This window comes from Anopheles moucheti, chromosome X (genome assembly GCF_943734755.1).
Source record: "Anopheles moucheti chromosome X, idAnoMoucSN_F20_07, whole genome shotgun sequence".
Taxonomy (NCBI): domain Eukaryota; kingdom Metazoa; phylum Arthropoda; class Insecta; order Diptera; family Culicidae; genus Anopheles; species Anopheles moucheti.
In genome coordinates this window covers 6,299,200-6,316,085 of record NC_069142.1, presented here as the reverse complement: position 1 = coordinate 6,316,085, position 16,886 = coordinate 6,299,200, and the positions used below count along the sequence as shown (strand labels likewise).

Sequence of the window (16,886 nt, the reverse complement as noted above, 5' to 3'; positions counted from 1 at the left end):
CGCGCCACCGAAACAAAAGGTTTCCAGCACAGCCCGGGTACGGTAGGGATTTGGAGATACTTCTTCCACCTCATCACCAGCTAACCGCACCCAACCCTTGCTGGATGCTGTCCTGCGAAAGAGTGAGAGTGGATGCGATACTGTGTGATAAAGAAAGCGAGTTAAAGGGAGAGAGAGAGAGAGAGAGAGCAGTGGGTTTGCGGTTCCCTGGTTCCAAGCGCAATCCAGCTAACCGAAAAATGTTGCCCCGTCTGCCAGCCGGACAGGGAGAAAGTACGTGCAAGGTGCAAGACGACGGTTGGTGTGTAGGACGCGAGCTCCACTGGGAGATCCAGGCCCCTACGTTGACGAAGATGATGCTGGCCCGGCAAGGGGACCCGAAGAGAAGGAAGAGGAAGAGGAGCACACAGTAGGGTAGTGGGTGGGCAGGTGAACTGCGAGTAAGAGTGAAAGAGAGTGAGAGTTTGGTGGGCTGTGTGCGTGTGTGTCTGTTTTTTTTTTTTGGTTTTCTTTCCACCCCTCGGTCCAGGGCGGGAATATGGGAGATAATGCGAGACACAATAAAACCATAATATCATCATTCACACACCGGTTTCCGTAGGCTTCGAACGTTTCATCATTGAAACGGTGGATATAAACGCTCGCACAAGGCGGCCAAGCGCGCGCTGGATGACCGGTCGAAGATGCATCTTGCCCCTGGGGTTGGTCGCCACCCCTCTGCCGGTGTACCTCTTTGCACACCTTTGGTAATGGACACGCCGGCACTAAGTGGCTCGTCAAGAATAGACATTCGGGCAACAGAGTAGAGAGCTAGTACGAGATTTGTGGAACAACTGTTTCAAAAACCCCAGTACAATTAGATCATAGGCGTTAAACGTCAAACGTGGACATTGTTCACGAATCGGTAAGTATTATGCCACAACACACATTCTCGACGTTGGATAATATTGTAGTAAATCAGGAATCTCCAAACTACTGCCCTCGAGAGCCTCCAGCCTCTTTGTAAGTGGCCCCCAACTACGGTAGTTTAAACCAATGTTTGGAGACACCTCAAATAAACTAATATCTTCCATATGAGATAACTTGCTCATCATCTATCTTTGCTGTTTATAGTCTATTTATATAGTCATAACTGATGTGTGGGCTGCCAATATAGCATTATTCTTTTAGGAATCAATCATTGTGACAGATAAATTTGACAGTTAATTATATTAATACTATTCTGAAGGTGGCATGACTGTCAGATCCCATCCACATCATTTACTCGTATGAAGGAATGGCTATACAGCTATAGGAAGAAGAGAGTCAAGGAATCTCAATAATCATAGGTCTAAATCTCCAAGGTTTTAGTGCCACAAAGTAGAACATGACCTAGTCGCAGATTCACCTAATAACCGCTTAAATGTCAGTGAAGAAGTCCAAGTGACCTTCAAAAATGGCAGGCCTTTACTTCTGCAATTTAAAGGACTCACTGCGAATAATCAATTGGAGTGTGATAGAATTGTTTTGGGGGCTTGTCAGTAATGCCATCCACTAGACATTTACGTGGCCAAAACAAAAAAGTCTTTTTGTCTATTCCAACTTCTAACCGTCTCCAGCAGATACATTACCCAAAATGAAGTCGTCATACACATCTCCCCCCCTTTCTCGTCTACACCTCCCCGTCAAGTCATAAATTCCACCAATTGCTCGCGTTGAATAAATTACCATCAGCCGATGCGGAAGATTACCATGGTTGTTAGATACTAGCGATGATGACGCTTCGATCCTTGGACGATCCTCACTCTTTCGGCTTTACTTTCGCTTTTCGGTACGCTTTCCACTCCATCGTACCATCACCGGCGATTGCCATTTCCTAATCTTTCACCAATGATATTTTGTGGGCAAAAGGATGGCTCCCACACGGGACAGCGTTGGTGACATTTTTGCTGCCGAGTGACGCCTTCGTACAGTGGGAGAATTACCATCGAGCACATTCCCACCGTTCGGTCCACTACCTTAACCGAGCTCTGCTGAGTGTGTTTTAATTGTTTGATAAATTTACATTACCATTGCAGGGTTGTTGATGCGTTTGTGTACTTTTGTTTTTCGTTTTTATTGCCGGTTGCTTCGTTAAAAGCCCCAAAATTTGATTCATTGAATTTTGATGTCTGGCACACTCACACGTGCAAGATAAGAAGAGACGCCACCTTTCTTTAAGTGCAGTGGGCACTCGTTGCTCTACCAACGCCCCTGCATCGCGACACGCGGCTTTGTCCTTTCGCAGTTTATAGCCCCATCGAAGAAATCTGGTCGGTTTCAGGTGCTGGTGCGTTGTTATTGATATTTGGATTTTGTTGTCGTTATGCTTCGCGCTTTCTTCTTCCCTTCGTTTTGCGCTTCGTTCCGCTGGTCGTTGCGCCGCTGGTGCCGTCATGCCGCGTATCCGGACGCTTCTTCCCGCACACGCGGAGATTCTCCAGCACCTCAAGGGGCAACTCGGACGCTTCTCGAATGTCTCCAACTCCCTGGAACAGGCTCTCCAAACCAAAGCGAAGTAAAGAAAAAAAAAACGAGCTCCAGTTGAATAACGGACTCAGCACTGGTGGAACACAATTCCGGTTCGGATGCCCCGCGAATAAATGGGCGCGCGAGGGAACGCTAAATCTTCAACAATGTCTGGGCCGAAAATAATGTCTGAATCCGCTCGGAATAATCGTCCTGACAGATCGTAACACTTTCCTTTTCTCTCTTTCGCTTGCACTGGCGACTCCTAAAACACTCAATTATGGTTTCGGGGTTTCCGAGCAGGGTTCCGGTTATGAATTAGAAATGTCGGAATTAGTATAACGCTTTAGAATTCCAGCGGGCCACTTCCGTGGGGAGGTGCGACGATTTCCGACCGCTGTTTCCGTATCGCGCGCATCCGGTTTCCCTTTAGGCCGGGGTGATTATGATTATTATTATCCCATAGAGGTGGCGTCGTTGGGTAATAATCGTGGCACACCGCAAAACCACCAAAGGATGTCTGCGGAAATGTTGACAAAAAAAAAAGCAAGCTTGAAGACAAAATTTATTGAATGCCGTGAACATTTGAGCAATATGGGAAGGTTGGGAAAGATAAACCAGCCTGCGAAAGCCTGCCAACATCGCATGTTCGTCTCGATGAAAACCGACGCGAAAATAAAGCGAAAATTTTGTGTGCAAAAACGAAAGCCTGCCCGGCTCGGAATGGGAGTGTTTGAATTTCTAAACAGTATTGATTTTGGTGTAAAAATAGCGAAACGAACAACAACAAAAAAAAAATCCACATTTCACAGCATCTTTTGTATCCTAGTTTGAATAACTAACCCTGCCTCTTCCACACGTTTACAACGGCTCATCCAAAACTTTGCCGCCGGCGAGAGATATTTCTGTTGTTTGTTACTGAAGAGGAGGGTGGGTTTTTTTTGTTTTTTTTTTGGGGGTTTTAGACAGTTTGTTGGTTTTGTTTCGTTATCGCGTGTTTTATTCAAATGTCACGCGATTGAGCAAAACTGGTGGAACTCGATTGGATGCGTTTGCTTATTCAATGTTGGTTGGTTGCTTTGATTTGTATCGTTTGCTCACTTTCATTTGCCTCTGTTTGCTATTGTCTTGGGTGATCACATGGTTTTTCTTGTTGTTTCCTTTTTTTTCTTTTTTGAGGTTTTCTTTCTTTTTTTTTACGTAAGCGTTATGAGTATGTTCATTGCGTATTTTAAACATTCAATTAGCGGCGATATTGGCAAGCTCCGGGGGAGGAGATGCCACGGCAAACCACGCGTGGCCCGTACAAACAAACTGTTTGCTGAAATCATACCTTACCTTGGGTTGGTGTGTTGGGAACCGTTTTGGGATACATGGGGCATAAGATCACCACCGATACGTCAAGGTGCGCGGGTGAAAGGTCAAGATGCGCTGTACGGCAGTGCCTTCCAAAAGGTGAATCTGCAAACAGATCCGTCTTCAGATTAAGGTCGTTTATTGCAGTTGTTGTTGGTGTTTTGCGCATCATTTTTTGACGGCACTGCGAATGACAAGCGGATCGGCTGTGGAGGTGAGATTGTATCGGGGACCCTCAAATCGGTAATCCCCTCGTTGGAATCTAATACCACCGCTAATGAACCTAATGATTCCTGCCTGTGAAACGAAGCCCTGCTCAGCAGAGTTTTGGGGGGATTGTGAGATACCAGCCCGGTACGGTGGAAGGGTTTTTTTTTTGTCGTAAGTCCTTTGTCATTTGCCGTGAGAAGGAGTAGGCTGCATTATCTCGTATCTCGCATCGGCGTTATAAGGGTTCCAGCTTTTACGGTAAAGCGTGAACTTCATGCAAGAGATGACAAGAGCGAACGAAACCCGCTTCACCGAAACAGGTATCGCGGTGCGTGAGATTAATGTCGGCCGGACAACAGACGGACGGGAGGACTGTTGCTGGAGAAATTGCGCCGGAGCAAAAGGGCGGCAGATGAAACAGGGGAAAATATGTGTCAGTGACAACGGCAGGGTAGCGTTCAGAGTTACCTAAGCAAGGGATGATAATTATGTCAATAGAAATTTGTACATATGTGTGTGTGTTTTTTTTTCTTAATCCTTTAATGCCGATTTATGATCAGTCGCATGAATGGCGATGAATCTCAGAACAATTATGTTCACCACCGATCGCAACGCGCCTCCAAGCAGTCGCGGGTATCTCTATCACCATTTACGGCGTTTACTATTTGATGCTGCGCTTATCTAATAGGTTAAGGTGGCATTGGTAACGCCCTGCGTCTTCCTCACCCGCCAAAACATCATGTAATAGCCCTGAGTCCCACCGGTCTGGACATTGATGATGGAAAGCTGACATGCACTCATCTCGAAGAAAGGTCATTCGGCGCCTAAAGATCACCTGACCCCGACAGTGTACGCCGGTGTGCACGATTGCTCAGGGGTCGGTTAAGCCATCATGTTCATTGCACACCCGCAGGTAATAATAATAATAAAAAAAGCGCACAGATTCCACAGTTGATTCCACGTCCTCTCCACGCTGTGTATCGCTGCGGATGCCCTTCCCGCTGAAGTACACCATGCACCACGGCTCTTTCCGGCTCGCACGAGTGAAAAGATCGACCTCAGGGGGAGGACAACAACAACAACAACAACAGCAACAAAAAAGAGGCGAAACACTCGCGGTTGACGAGACCGGGTGACGACACTTTCGCTTTTTGCGCTCGATTTCACCTCCCCGTTACACCCCAAGCTTGTCCGAAAATTGAAAAAAAAATCCCGAACATTCATCCGGGGCGGCATCTTCGATTTTTATCGACACCGGACACCGTTGTAGCGGCGGCTTTCCAAATCATATGCCGACGGTATGCTTTCTCGGCCACACACACACACACTCACCGCACGCAAATCTCTCCCGTGCGTGCGGGGATCCGAAACACTTGGCCGAACTCTGCCTATCCGGGGACATCCAGATGCGTATTCCCTGGTGAATGATGGCACCCAGCGTACTCAAGTACTGGTTGGGAGTTCTAGAATTTGAGCAGCTCTCCTAGTCGTCTAGAATGGTTCCTGGAGAATCAAAGGTATCTTCAGCATCTTTGGATGCCCAGCACCGTTAGGAAAAGGTGGAACAATTCTTGGAATTCTGAAGGCACGCATCTCGCGTCCGTATCATCGCCTATGAGGTAATCAACTCTGTCCAAGCAGTAAACAAATAGATACCAATCAAAAAGTGGAGACGTAACGGAACGGCAACTAGCCGGAGCAGGAAGGCATTGGCCAGCGCGTCTTTAAGCCGTACGCCACTTCATTTCTATTGTTGTTGGTGCGTTGTGTGCGTTGATCACTCGACAGTAAAAGCTGGAAGCTGAATTTTCTAATGCGATATTTACGAGCAACGTGATCGTGCAGCGATTCGGCCCAGGGCCCAGTGTTTAGACCTGGCAAATATTATGTGATATGCTAATAGCGTTTTATATTATTTAGTGTTCCCGCTTTCGGGAATGCCTGATGAGCTTAAAAACCGGCCCAATCGGATTCCAGTGAAATTTGGTTTCCGACTTTACTTTCTCAGTTGGAGCGGTTGGAACTTTGGAAAAAAAAATCCCAAGCGACGCCACTGCACGTAGTCATCCATACTGGGTTTAATGATTGCATGTGTAGTTCATCGCTATGGACAATGACCTTGAGACAGTTCTTGGCCTCTGCTTCTTCCTTATCGACACAACAACCTCAAGAGGTCTAGGCCTACCATTTATGGCTTTCTGTGACTTTATTTACCCGTAGTCAGTCCTGCGTACGGGAGTGAGAATGGGATTTAGATCCGGCCCGTTCATGTGAAGACTTTATGTCACTAGTGTCAGCCACTAATGTCAGCCACTAATCAATACGACACGTTTGCAGCGAGCATAATGTGTTATGTACTGAAGCAAACGGCCGACAAATAATTACGTATTATTAATTTCACCGTAACTGGATCATGAAATGCGGACAATGCGGAACATCACTTTACATTTGACGCGTATCGTACCGTACAGCGGTTTTCCATTTTGACACATTCCGGACGTGTTAATAGTGCACTAATCTTTCCACTCGCCGGGTGCATTGTATAATGCGAAACTATAATCGGCCATCTTTAAAGCAGCTAGTCCGGGTTAAGTGTCATCCATCTCACTAGCCTCACTAACACCATCTTGCTGTATGGTGAAGTGTACTTAATAGCATCGCGGAGTGTTTAGTGTGTGGCATTGTTTTGGGCACAGAGTGTTGGTGACGTTCAAGTGCACCGGTGTTTGCTGCATTAGTGCAATCGCGGCATTAAGTGAACTTCAAGCTAAACGCACTGTCACAACATTACACAATGTCCAAACATGGCGAACCGTTCGAATGTGTTCTTCCTCGCACCGTGTGTCTCCCACCTGAACTGTCAAATCGACAATTTTAAGTTTTTTTTTGACTGCTTCTTTCATCTTCTTTCCCCCTTCGCATCTTTCTCCTCCACGTCCACATCTTCTCTGTAGTGCTCTTTAGCAAGATCCATAGGCAATCGTATTGGGATATTGAGTAACGGACGTCGTGGAGATGATACGATTTGGGACCATTTTAATGTGTGTGTGTGTGTTGGATCAAACTGTTGAGTAATGCAAAGGGGTCGCTTCCAAACAACCATAAAACCAACTCACCACACAGGAGCTGGAGCATTTCAATAGGAGAAGAAAAAAAAATGGCTTCCCACACCCGTGCACAAACCAAACACCCCGGTCCAGACTTACGGATGCACCCGTACAGCAGGGCAATGGCCATTTTTCTTTCTATCCATGTGGATCACATTGCGTAAATGGTTGGAACCTAAGACGACACACTCTAGTGGCGCAGGATATAAAACTTACCGTGCGGCAATATGGCGCGGCAACCATAAAAAAGGTGTCAGTGTCAGTTGAATATCAAGCTAATTAGTCAGCATTGGTCGGGGGTCGGGGCATATTATTGTCCTGATTAGAGGTGCAAGATACATCGCATCGAGGGGCAGTAGTCCTGCGACGCTTCGCACACATACTCTTCAGTATCCTCCCGAAGTGCACTCAGACATTCACACTTGAGTTTGGGGTTTTGGGGCAAAAGGTCAGGGCTTTGCAAACAAGTGTGCCGCTTCAAACAAATAAATGGCGTTCGTCACTGATGGTGTACACTTTCGCATCGGTTGCACCACACCACCGTGCCGATTGGAATGTGATTGTTTGTCTAACAGGAATCTCCATCGCTGTATGAGATCTTTCTCATCCTCCTTCCCTGTTACGAACTCCTGTACAATGTGTATATTTCTACGGGAAATTTGCAATTCTTTCTCCTGTATTTGTGGTAGTATGATCAAGTTTATAAAGACAGTTTTCTAAAATTAAGCCTTGTCCCATGCGCCGGTTTGTGACATATGAAAACAGGTCCACGGAATCAAAAGAGTACAATTTCCCACAGAGCAAACGCAACGCGAGCGAGAGGTCAATGAGAGACAAAACGTCAGCCGAAAAATATCAAAACCGGGCGGGCGAAACCATCCAACGCTTAAGTGGACACATATGCATAATTTATTGTTGCGCACCCGGCCGATGGTTGTCAGCTCATCCCATCGCATCGTGGGCCGGGCATGATGGAAAGGGTGAATCGATGCTAAACTTTCGCGCAGCAACCTTTTTCGCATGTACGGTGGATCCCTGCTCCGGTTGCATATCTTCACACGGATGCCCTACACGAAGCGGTTCGTGCGCGCACCCACCCGGCCCTGAATACAGGTTCCTTCGAACTTTCAGTCCAGACCGCAGTGCCAGTCTTGGTGTTTGGGAATCTGGAAATCTTCACTACACTGCTCATGTTACACTGCGCTACTCATTGATTCGTTAGGTTACGTAAACAGGGAGACAGTGGAGGATCAATCCCCTTGGAGGCCCAGGGCGGAATTATAGTTGGAGACTCTAATTTTCAAAACCGATGAAGGGGGGGGGGGGCATTGAGGCCCTTGAAATGAGACAAAGCGAATCAGATTTTCAGATTTCTGATACCAGGAGAGCATGTTTTTCAAGAGGTGACATTTGCAGCTTGGAATAAATTTGCCCATCACTATTCCCATTGCATACTATCAAACCCATGAGAATGATCGCTAGTGTAAGGAAGATGGATGAAACGGAAAGGATCCTTCATTTCGCTCAAACTTTCCGTCGGCTGGTACGAAATTCCATACAAAACCAGCTGTTTTCAGCTTTCCGATACCAGGAGAGCATACCACAGAAGAGGTAGCACCTTGTACAGCAATTTTGCTCCAAAAACCGCGTAAAGGTATGCAATGTTTAAACACAAACTTTCCATACAAACCAGCTGTTTTCAGATTTCCGATACCAGGAGAGCATGTTTGATAGTATGCAATAGCAATAGTGATGGGCAAATTTATTCCACACTGTAGTTTATTTCACCTGCAGCGCAAATTTATTCCACCTCTTGTAAAACATGCTCTCCTGGTATCGGAAATCTGAAAACAATTGTGTGCGCGGCAACGGTATAGTGGTTTTTCGCAGTTGACAAGCAGATTTTGTCACTTGACAAATTTGTCAGCATTTTATCAACTCTCGTGGCGCTGCACCTAATGGATCGAAACATGCTATAAAGCATGGCCAATTGTAGAAAAAGTTCAGTAAGTAAAAGCTCACCACAAAAATCAAATTTTGTTTTTAGAACTTAATGGGGAGTTTGAAGATGACTTCATCAAGGAGGACTTCAGATGTATAAAGGTTTTTGGTTTGGTACAACTCAGACTGAAAACAATTCCGTGGTTTTGAACCTTATCGTAATTTTGAGTAACGAAATTACTGTCTTTATTGTTTCATAACATTTGAAACATAATTACCACCTAATGGATGTGGAGTTGAATAAATGTATGAAGTTTTCGTTTTGCTTCGTGCCTCACGACGTTATGATTTACTTCCATCACCTTGGTGCTCCTCATCTGTTTTTTTTCTTCTTAGGTTCTGTTGCTTCTAACTGATTAAGATACATTTTCTGCTCCTTCTGGTTTTGCGGATCAGTAAGCTTCAAATATAATCACTTTGGAATAGTATAGTTTTCAGATAAGCAGTATTCTAAGTCTGATCTAGTATCTCGAGTACATCTTGTTTCCCATTTTACTCAGTAACCAAACCTTACCTAGACTCGGTTTCTTCTAATTTTAGATGATTCAATAGGAGTACATAATAATCCAAGTCTAAGCCATTCATTACTTTAGAAGAGGAAGAAACACAGGGTATTCTTATCTCATTTTCTTTGTAAACCTTTTCCCCTCCTTCACCTTATTGGGTGTGGTAGTTTGAAGAATTCGGCACATCACAGGTACGTCCGCCATTACCGTATCACTGTGTCGTTTGTCCGTTTCGCCTATTAACCATCGACGGTACTCAAGCCACGCATTGTCACGTAAGAACTGGCGAAACAGCTCGTCCCGCCCCGGTACGGTCCAGTCCAGATACATACAGAGCCGCTGCCATGTGTTGCCAACGTTTTGTGGCTTTAGAAACAACCAGCACCGTGGTATGAGCAGACATTGCGTTCTGGTTCGTGCCACAATCGTCCGGTGATGGTATCGTTCGCCCAACCCAAACACAGCCCCGCATCCGAGGGTACCGACGTCAAGGAACCGATGCACAACTGGTCCCTCCTGTGTGGGAGTCTGGAAAAGGTGGATGGGAGAGTGAGAGGTGAAGAATATTTTCCAACTCCCAGGTGAGAATCTGGCTGAAGACTTGTGGAGTCGTACCTTAAGAAAGCAGATTGCATTATCGGGATCATACTGCAGTGACGTATCGCCCGGATCGGTAAGATTCCCGGACCTAAGCGTTTCGTGCAGATGTTGTATCAACTCGAGTTGCGTCTCGGGGTTTAGCGTGTTTGGGCTGGCCGGTGAAGGTGATGCGACTCCATCGCTGGTCGCTGCAAGCCGAAACTTATCTCCGGCGAGAAGCGCAGTGTCCTGGACCAGCTGCAAACACTGCATGATCATACACTGCCCACTCAGCACGAGATAGGCGAAGGGTAGCTGAAGATCGAGCGGTATCGTCTGATGCGGCGCGTACTGTACAACACGCGCCAAGATGCTGCACTCACGGATCTGAATTGGAGGGTTATTGAAAGCACACATGACACAAAACCCGGCAGCCGATACAGTACCTGTTCCTCCGTCCAGTGGCGGAAGTACTCGAAGCGTCGCAACGTATCCTTCAGCTGTTCGTAGCTGAGCCGTATCGTGGCCCCATCACGTGCCGGTTTGCTGATGTCGTTGAGGTTCATTGAAAAATTGGATTTTGATTTAAAATGTCTCCCGTGTGCAGGCTTTAACTTTCGGTGTGTCCCGGGTGGTACACAAACCGGTACACTCGCGAACCCGTGCCGTACAGAACTGAGGAAACGTTGAACGTTCGCTGCAACCGTCCGCGTCGTCCGGACGTTCAGCCCACGGCAAAGGGGTGAAAGCGGCAATGGAGTTTGGTGTGGAGCCAGTATGATGCGAGTTTTGCCAAAGTTTTGTTCTTGCATGTTACCAACCATCAGGCGGGCAGGGTTTTCGCAGTCGTCTACGCCCACGAAATATCCCAAGATATCGCCTACCCCTCCAAATAGTTGACAATAGTTTTGCAATTTGTTACGCTTCCCGTCGATGGCGAATGGCAACGCTCGTCCGCTCATGCTTCCCTAATCTTGATCGTAACTCTCGATAAGGATACGAATGCGAAACATTATTCAAATAGTTGTGGTTCGCCGTGCGCTGGAAACACTGCTCACAACCTTGGCGGGGTTGAATCGTTTCGCACTTCAGCACATGGTACCGGATGTACTGCCCTATTACCACCGGCACAAATCGATGCGGTACGCCGCGAGGTACCTGAACTACGGCGTGGAAATGTTGCAGAAGTGCGAAAATGGGTCGATGATTGGAACGAGCGTGGTGTGGGTCGAGCAACGGACAGGACGGTGTAATGCAGTACACTTGCTGAATGTGTTACAACACAAAATCCCCATGTACTTGCTGCAGCACCAGAAGGCAATAAAGCTGACTGATGTATGTGAATATAAATGTTATTGTAATTTGCACTAAATGATTGTATCGTTCGAAGTCGAAAATGGCTGCTAAACCTGCTCCCTGTACGCTACGCCGCATTATGAGTTGTCATAGTTGTTTACTAACTTACACTAGCGCACGTGGTTGACTTTGAACTTACAATCAATCATACCGACTGATACACGCCACCACCCGCGCGGTACATTCGAAGCTTAAAATTTTCGACTCCCACCTTCAATACACAACACACACCACTGGAAAAAAAATACCAGCCAGTAAGCAGGAACGCACGGGAGGCAGTTAACTTCTAATGGTATTAATAACTATAATGGTAGTAGCGGCGAAGGTCTACATTAGGCTCATATTTCGCAATAACCCGGGCGGTTCTTGGAACCTTGCGGTAGACCGGAACGATGCACAAGTTTTGCTTTTGTTCTTGGTTTTGCTTCCTTTGCCCACAAATTGAATGGACCTACGGCACGCGACTGCCCAAAAGTTGTGTGCCGTTCCACCGAAATTCTATCAACACAGCATAGGGCAGTGGCCCTGCAAGGGGGGGGCAGGAAAAGAAAAGGGAATAAACGGTTGGGTAGTAAACCCTTATACCTAAATCAATCGTTTAGCTTCCGAATGGGGGGGGGGGGGGGGACGTGTGAGGATGAGTCAGGTGTTTTCATTCAAAGTTTCCGCCAACTGTTCGTATGTGTTGGGTTGGGATGTAACGTTCACGTACAAAGTAAGAAAGGAAATGTTTTAATTAGTCTTTAAATGTTTTCATTAAAACCATCCACGGTGCTGAACGGGAAACTGAAGGATTTTGTTATTTTATTTGCCGATGCACGCTAGCTAAGCAGCTAAAGTAATAGAGTTGCACCTATAAACTAGCAAAGCACACGGTACCATGTTTTGCGTCTACTTAAAAACCACGCTTCTTCTTTGCTGTGAGCCTTCACTTTCTGTAACGGTTTGTTTTGCTTTCTCCTCGCTGCGACGAGCGCCATCTACATGTCAAACTTCCTAACGATCTCTCGATCGGTGGATCGGCGATGGAAACGTGACGTTTGCAAATCAATTTTAAAATATGCATCACCCGCTGGAAATTGTCATTATTTGCTGTTTGTTTCTCCTCCGATCGTTCTTCTATCTTAACTATACTCTATCATACCCTTAAGCAACTCGTACAGGTCGCGTCCGATCGGCACAATGCTCGAGGGTGGAAGTAACAAACCGTGCGTACCTTTATCCGGAAGTCGGAAGGTGTAGCTGTACCGTATACCGGCACCGTGCCGTGCATAACCGGTCGCAGTACCGTACGTAAGAGGTCCCGTCTCCGGCTCGAGGCTGTACAAAAACTCGCCAGCCTCGCCACGCATCGCCTCCAAACCGACCGACGCCATCTCGTGCACGTCACCGAACGCTTCCGGCCCATACCGCGTGATAGTGCTATCGATGTCGGGATATGCCAACACCTGTCCGTACGCCTGCAGTGACAGGTACAGCCGAACGTTGCGACGTCTGGTGAGGAGAAAATCGCGCAATGCACGAGATTCTGGTTCGGAGAATGGTTCGGCACCGGCGTAACTGTCACTGCACGGATTGCGGTACATCGGGTCGGATGCTTGCTGCCAATGGTACGCCCAGTTGTGGTTCAGGTCCACGCCGTAGCAACTCTCCACCGGCCCGGTGTCCTCGGTGAGATGCGGTTTGTGAGCATTCCACCAGCTGATGCTGCGGGGAGAAAGCAGTTGCATGTTAGGGAGGTGAACTTTGAAGAACCTGGGAGTTGATACCTACGCGCTTGAGAGGAGTGCCTGTCCAACACCGGCCGGTGCATGTTGCGTTTGGTTTGAGCGATTCTTAGACCACAAACGATCGTGCCTGTGGCTGTACTCGTACCCATCCGGGTTCAGTACCGGCAGTACGTACCAGTCGTACGACTGCACCATCTTCAGATCAGCAGACTCGGTAGAGGGTGTACTATTCCCTTGCAATACGTCAGGCAGCTCCAAGAGTCGGTTCAAAAGCCACGTAGCAACGGCAGGCCCTATCCACTCGTGACCATGGGCGCCAGCCTCTACAAACACTGCTGGTCTTTTCTTCGAGGGTTTCCGCGATCGTTTAGGTCGCTGCGGTCCGAATGATACGCGCACCACCGTCACAGGGCGACCTTCGTACGAGCGGCCTATATGCAGCAGCTGCACGTGCCGAGGATGACGTCTCTGCAGGTGGTGAACGAACTTCACGATGTCGCCGTACCGATGGTACCGGTACCAGGTGAGTGGATGGCCCTGCAGTAGTTCCATCTCCATCTGTTCGCGGCGTGTAAGGCGTGGGTTCTCGTAGGCAATCGCTTGTCCTACATCGCGTATGGTGGGTTCGTACCGTAGTCCCTCCTCTTCCAGGAACTCGCGCAAGGAGTCGGCCTGTACACCGGGAGGAACCAGCACATCCGTCGGGCGCACTGTTGAGGGGTTGCTCCACCACTGTAGCCGTATCCCATCCGGAGACTGCCGATAGTCTTCCAGCCGTTGCAACTGATCCGCGGTGTGGACGAAAACGCGCCAAAGTTGATAGTTTGTGTAGGAAACTGGCCGGGATGGATGTTGGGTCGTCTGCACCGATCCGGGCTCCGGGGGACGCTTGGTTGAGGCAGTTTGTGCGACATATTGGGCCAACACTGAGAGCAGTTGATCTGGCTTCGGTATTGCAGTAGTTGCAGGTGGCGGCTTTGTGGTACTTGCACCGAAAAACTGTGACAACCATCCAGACACTGGTGAGGACGGTGTCGGCGTGGGTTGTTGCTCCATTTCCGGCACTGCCGTAACGGGTGGTATCGTGACATGAAGTTCCTCTCCTTCTCCGGACGAATCACCCGATGTCCAGGGGTTGAAAAAATCCCATGGCATCATCAGATCGAACCACCCGGTGGTGGAGGTCGTCGGAGCAGTTACGGCGGGAAATTCCAACGGTGGAACGTCTTGCTCCTCCGCGATGTCGTTCACTAGATAAGATCCCGGCATACCGAGCCAATTTGTAGGGCTCCGTACAGGCGATAACATTGCTAGATGGTTAGGTGTCACCAGGGTGGCATCTTCCGAGGTGCTGCGCGTGGGACGTCGCCGTACACTCTGCACGCGCGGTGTCGTACTGCGCGCATTCCCACCGTAATAGTCATCGTAGTCGTCCGGTGTGCCGCGTGCCGCCGCCCCAAAACCAAGCGATCGCACAAACCGTCCAAACGTGGAAAACATTCTGCTAAAGAATCCTTCCGCATCGTCTGGTGACTCGCCGGAATCGTAATCGTCCTCCTCATCCTCCTCACCGTTCGATTCGTCTCTGTCGTCGTACTCGTCTGCCAACTCCTCGGAACCATCCTCATCGCTGTACTCTGCCGTATCCTCGTAGCTAACCGCCGGGCGCTTCTTTCTCCGTCGCTTCTTCACACGCTTAATGCGCACCGGCCGTTCGACGTGTGTGGCAACGTCCTCGTAATCCTTGTCGTTGGTGAGCGCTGTCTGCCGATTTGGACGAACCGGTCCACTACTACCAACACCGTACAGCTCGTCATTCCCATCATCCTCATCCTCATCATCGTCGTCGTCTTCGTCGTCCGCTTCTTCGAACCCTCCGAATCCGTCGAAGAAGTCCTCCTCCGATTCCTCCTCACTGCTGTCATCGTATTCCTCGCTGTCATCGGGACGTGGTTTGCCGAGCGTAACGGTCGGTGGTGTCGCCGCCGTATACTCACTCGTCACCTGTATGTTGGTAGTCATTTTGTTCTTATTCCCATCCGCACTGAGCGTTGAAGGGAGTCCGGAAATGGTGACCAGTTTGGGCGTAATTTGTTTGGTAACTTTCGACACCTCATCATGCCCCACCGGTAGCCACGTTTGTTCGGTGTCCGCGAGTGTGGCACGGGAAGCGCTATCAGGTTCCCCGGATGCACTGCCAACGTACTCCGCATCACCGACGGATGACTTCGTGTAGGTGTTTCGTTTCACTTTGGAGCTCTTGGAGTTTGGAAGCGTTGGAGCTTTGGTCGTGTTGGAATTCTTCACCGCACGCGTCTCTGCCGAGTCCTCCACGTACTCGGTGCTCGTAAGGGCGTTCTCCATGAACGTGTACACCGACTCAAGCATTCCACCGATACGCTTTATCACTGGCGGATCCACATAGACGACGGGTTTCTTTTGTTTGACGCCACTCGAGCCGGTGCTGGGTTTTGGTCGCTTCGAAGTGGGCTTTACCGTGGGTTTACTGGTGAGGTAACGTGTCTTCGTGCGGCGTGTCGTGCTGATCGGTGGCAGGACTGTCGATGAGGTCGGATGCGCTGACGGCGTCGGTTGTATAGGTGTGAGAGTGCAGCTAAAGGAGTAGTAACGGCTTAACAGGGATAGCGTCTCTGGCGTTAGTTCCGCTTTGGTGGTGTCCGACAGTGGCATACCGATCGCGTCGAGCGCCGTTGGTAGTAACACCTGCTGAGCGGACGGCACCGTACCAGTAGTTGGCTTCTTCTTTCGCCGCTTTCGAGTGGGATTTGTTGGGGGCCGGATAGTGGAAACCGGTTGCCTGAATGGCAATGCCGTTACCACACTTGATTGTGCTGATTGTGGACGTTGGTAATCCCCGAGGTAGGCAAGATTCGTGTTGTTGAGCGTGTTTTTGATTGGCGATTGATCATCGGAGTAGTTGAGGGTGAATCCGGCAATCGGTGGTGCGGCGGTCGTAAACTGATAATTAGCTGAGGAAACACCACCGATGCGAAATATCGACGGTAGCTGGGTTTTGTTTTTGCCCCACAGCAGATCAATGTAGTTGACGGGATCTTCACCGACGAGGTACTGGTAGTACTGCTGCGCGCTGGTAAAGTTGTCTTTCGTTAGCAAACCATGCTTACTGACATAATTCGACGGTTCCTGGGTGTTGGTGTCCGCTGGACGTACCAGCTTAACGCGATCCGTCTCAAATTTGTCTATCTTGTGATTGTTCACGTATATACCGCTGACCGCGTATACATCACGAACCCTTAGCACTATCATCAGCACTACCAGAGTTGTAATGCAGCGTAACCCGGGGCACGCTAGCGGTGCCATATTTTGCCCGAATACGTCTTCCGACACGATTGCCACCAGAAAAGAACACTTTACTCACTTCCTTTGCACTGAGATCTTCATTGAGCGACGGACGAATCTCTACTGAATGTGTAGCCCGCCGAGTTCCAGAATATTGCAGCACACCATCCACCAGGTTTCTTCCCGTGTGCGGTGAACTGAAACGCTCCAGTAGCCTAGAAGTTGCAGCAATG

General features: G+C 48.6%; 2 protein-coding genes across 2 annotated transcripts; both read right to left on the bottom strand.

Annotated features, from left to right (window-relative positions):
• Positions 1-9,778: 9,778 nt before the first annotated feature.
• On the bottom strand, positions 9,779-10,812 carry LOC128306529 (uncharacterized). The gene is made up of 3 exons (XM_053044064.1): positions 10,693-10,812; positions 10,283-10,633; positions 9,779-10,195 (listed from the first exon to the last, which is right to left on the bottom strand). Exons 1-3 carry the CDS (start codon positions 10,810-10,812, stop codon positions 9,779-9,781), a joined length of 888 nt encoding a protein of 295 aa, XP_052900024.1.
• A 1,914-nt stretch (positions 10,813-12,726) lies between these two features.
• On the bottom strand, positions 12,727-16,674 carry LOC128306528 (uncharacterized). The gene is made up of 2 exons (XM_053044063.1): positions 13,376-16,674; positions 12,727-13,309 (listed from the first exon to the last, which is right to left on the bottom strand). Exons 1-2 carry the CDS (start codon positions 16,672-16,674, stop codon positions 12,727-12,729), a joined length of 3,882 nt encoding a protein of 1,293 aa, XP_052900023.1.
• Between the last annotated feature and the right edge of the window lie 212 nt (positions 16,675-16,886).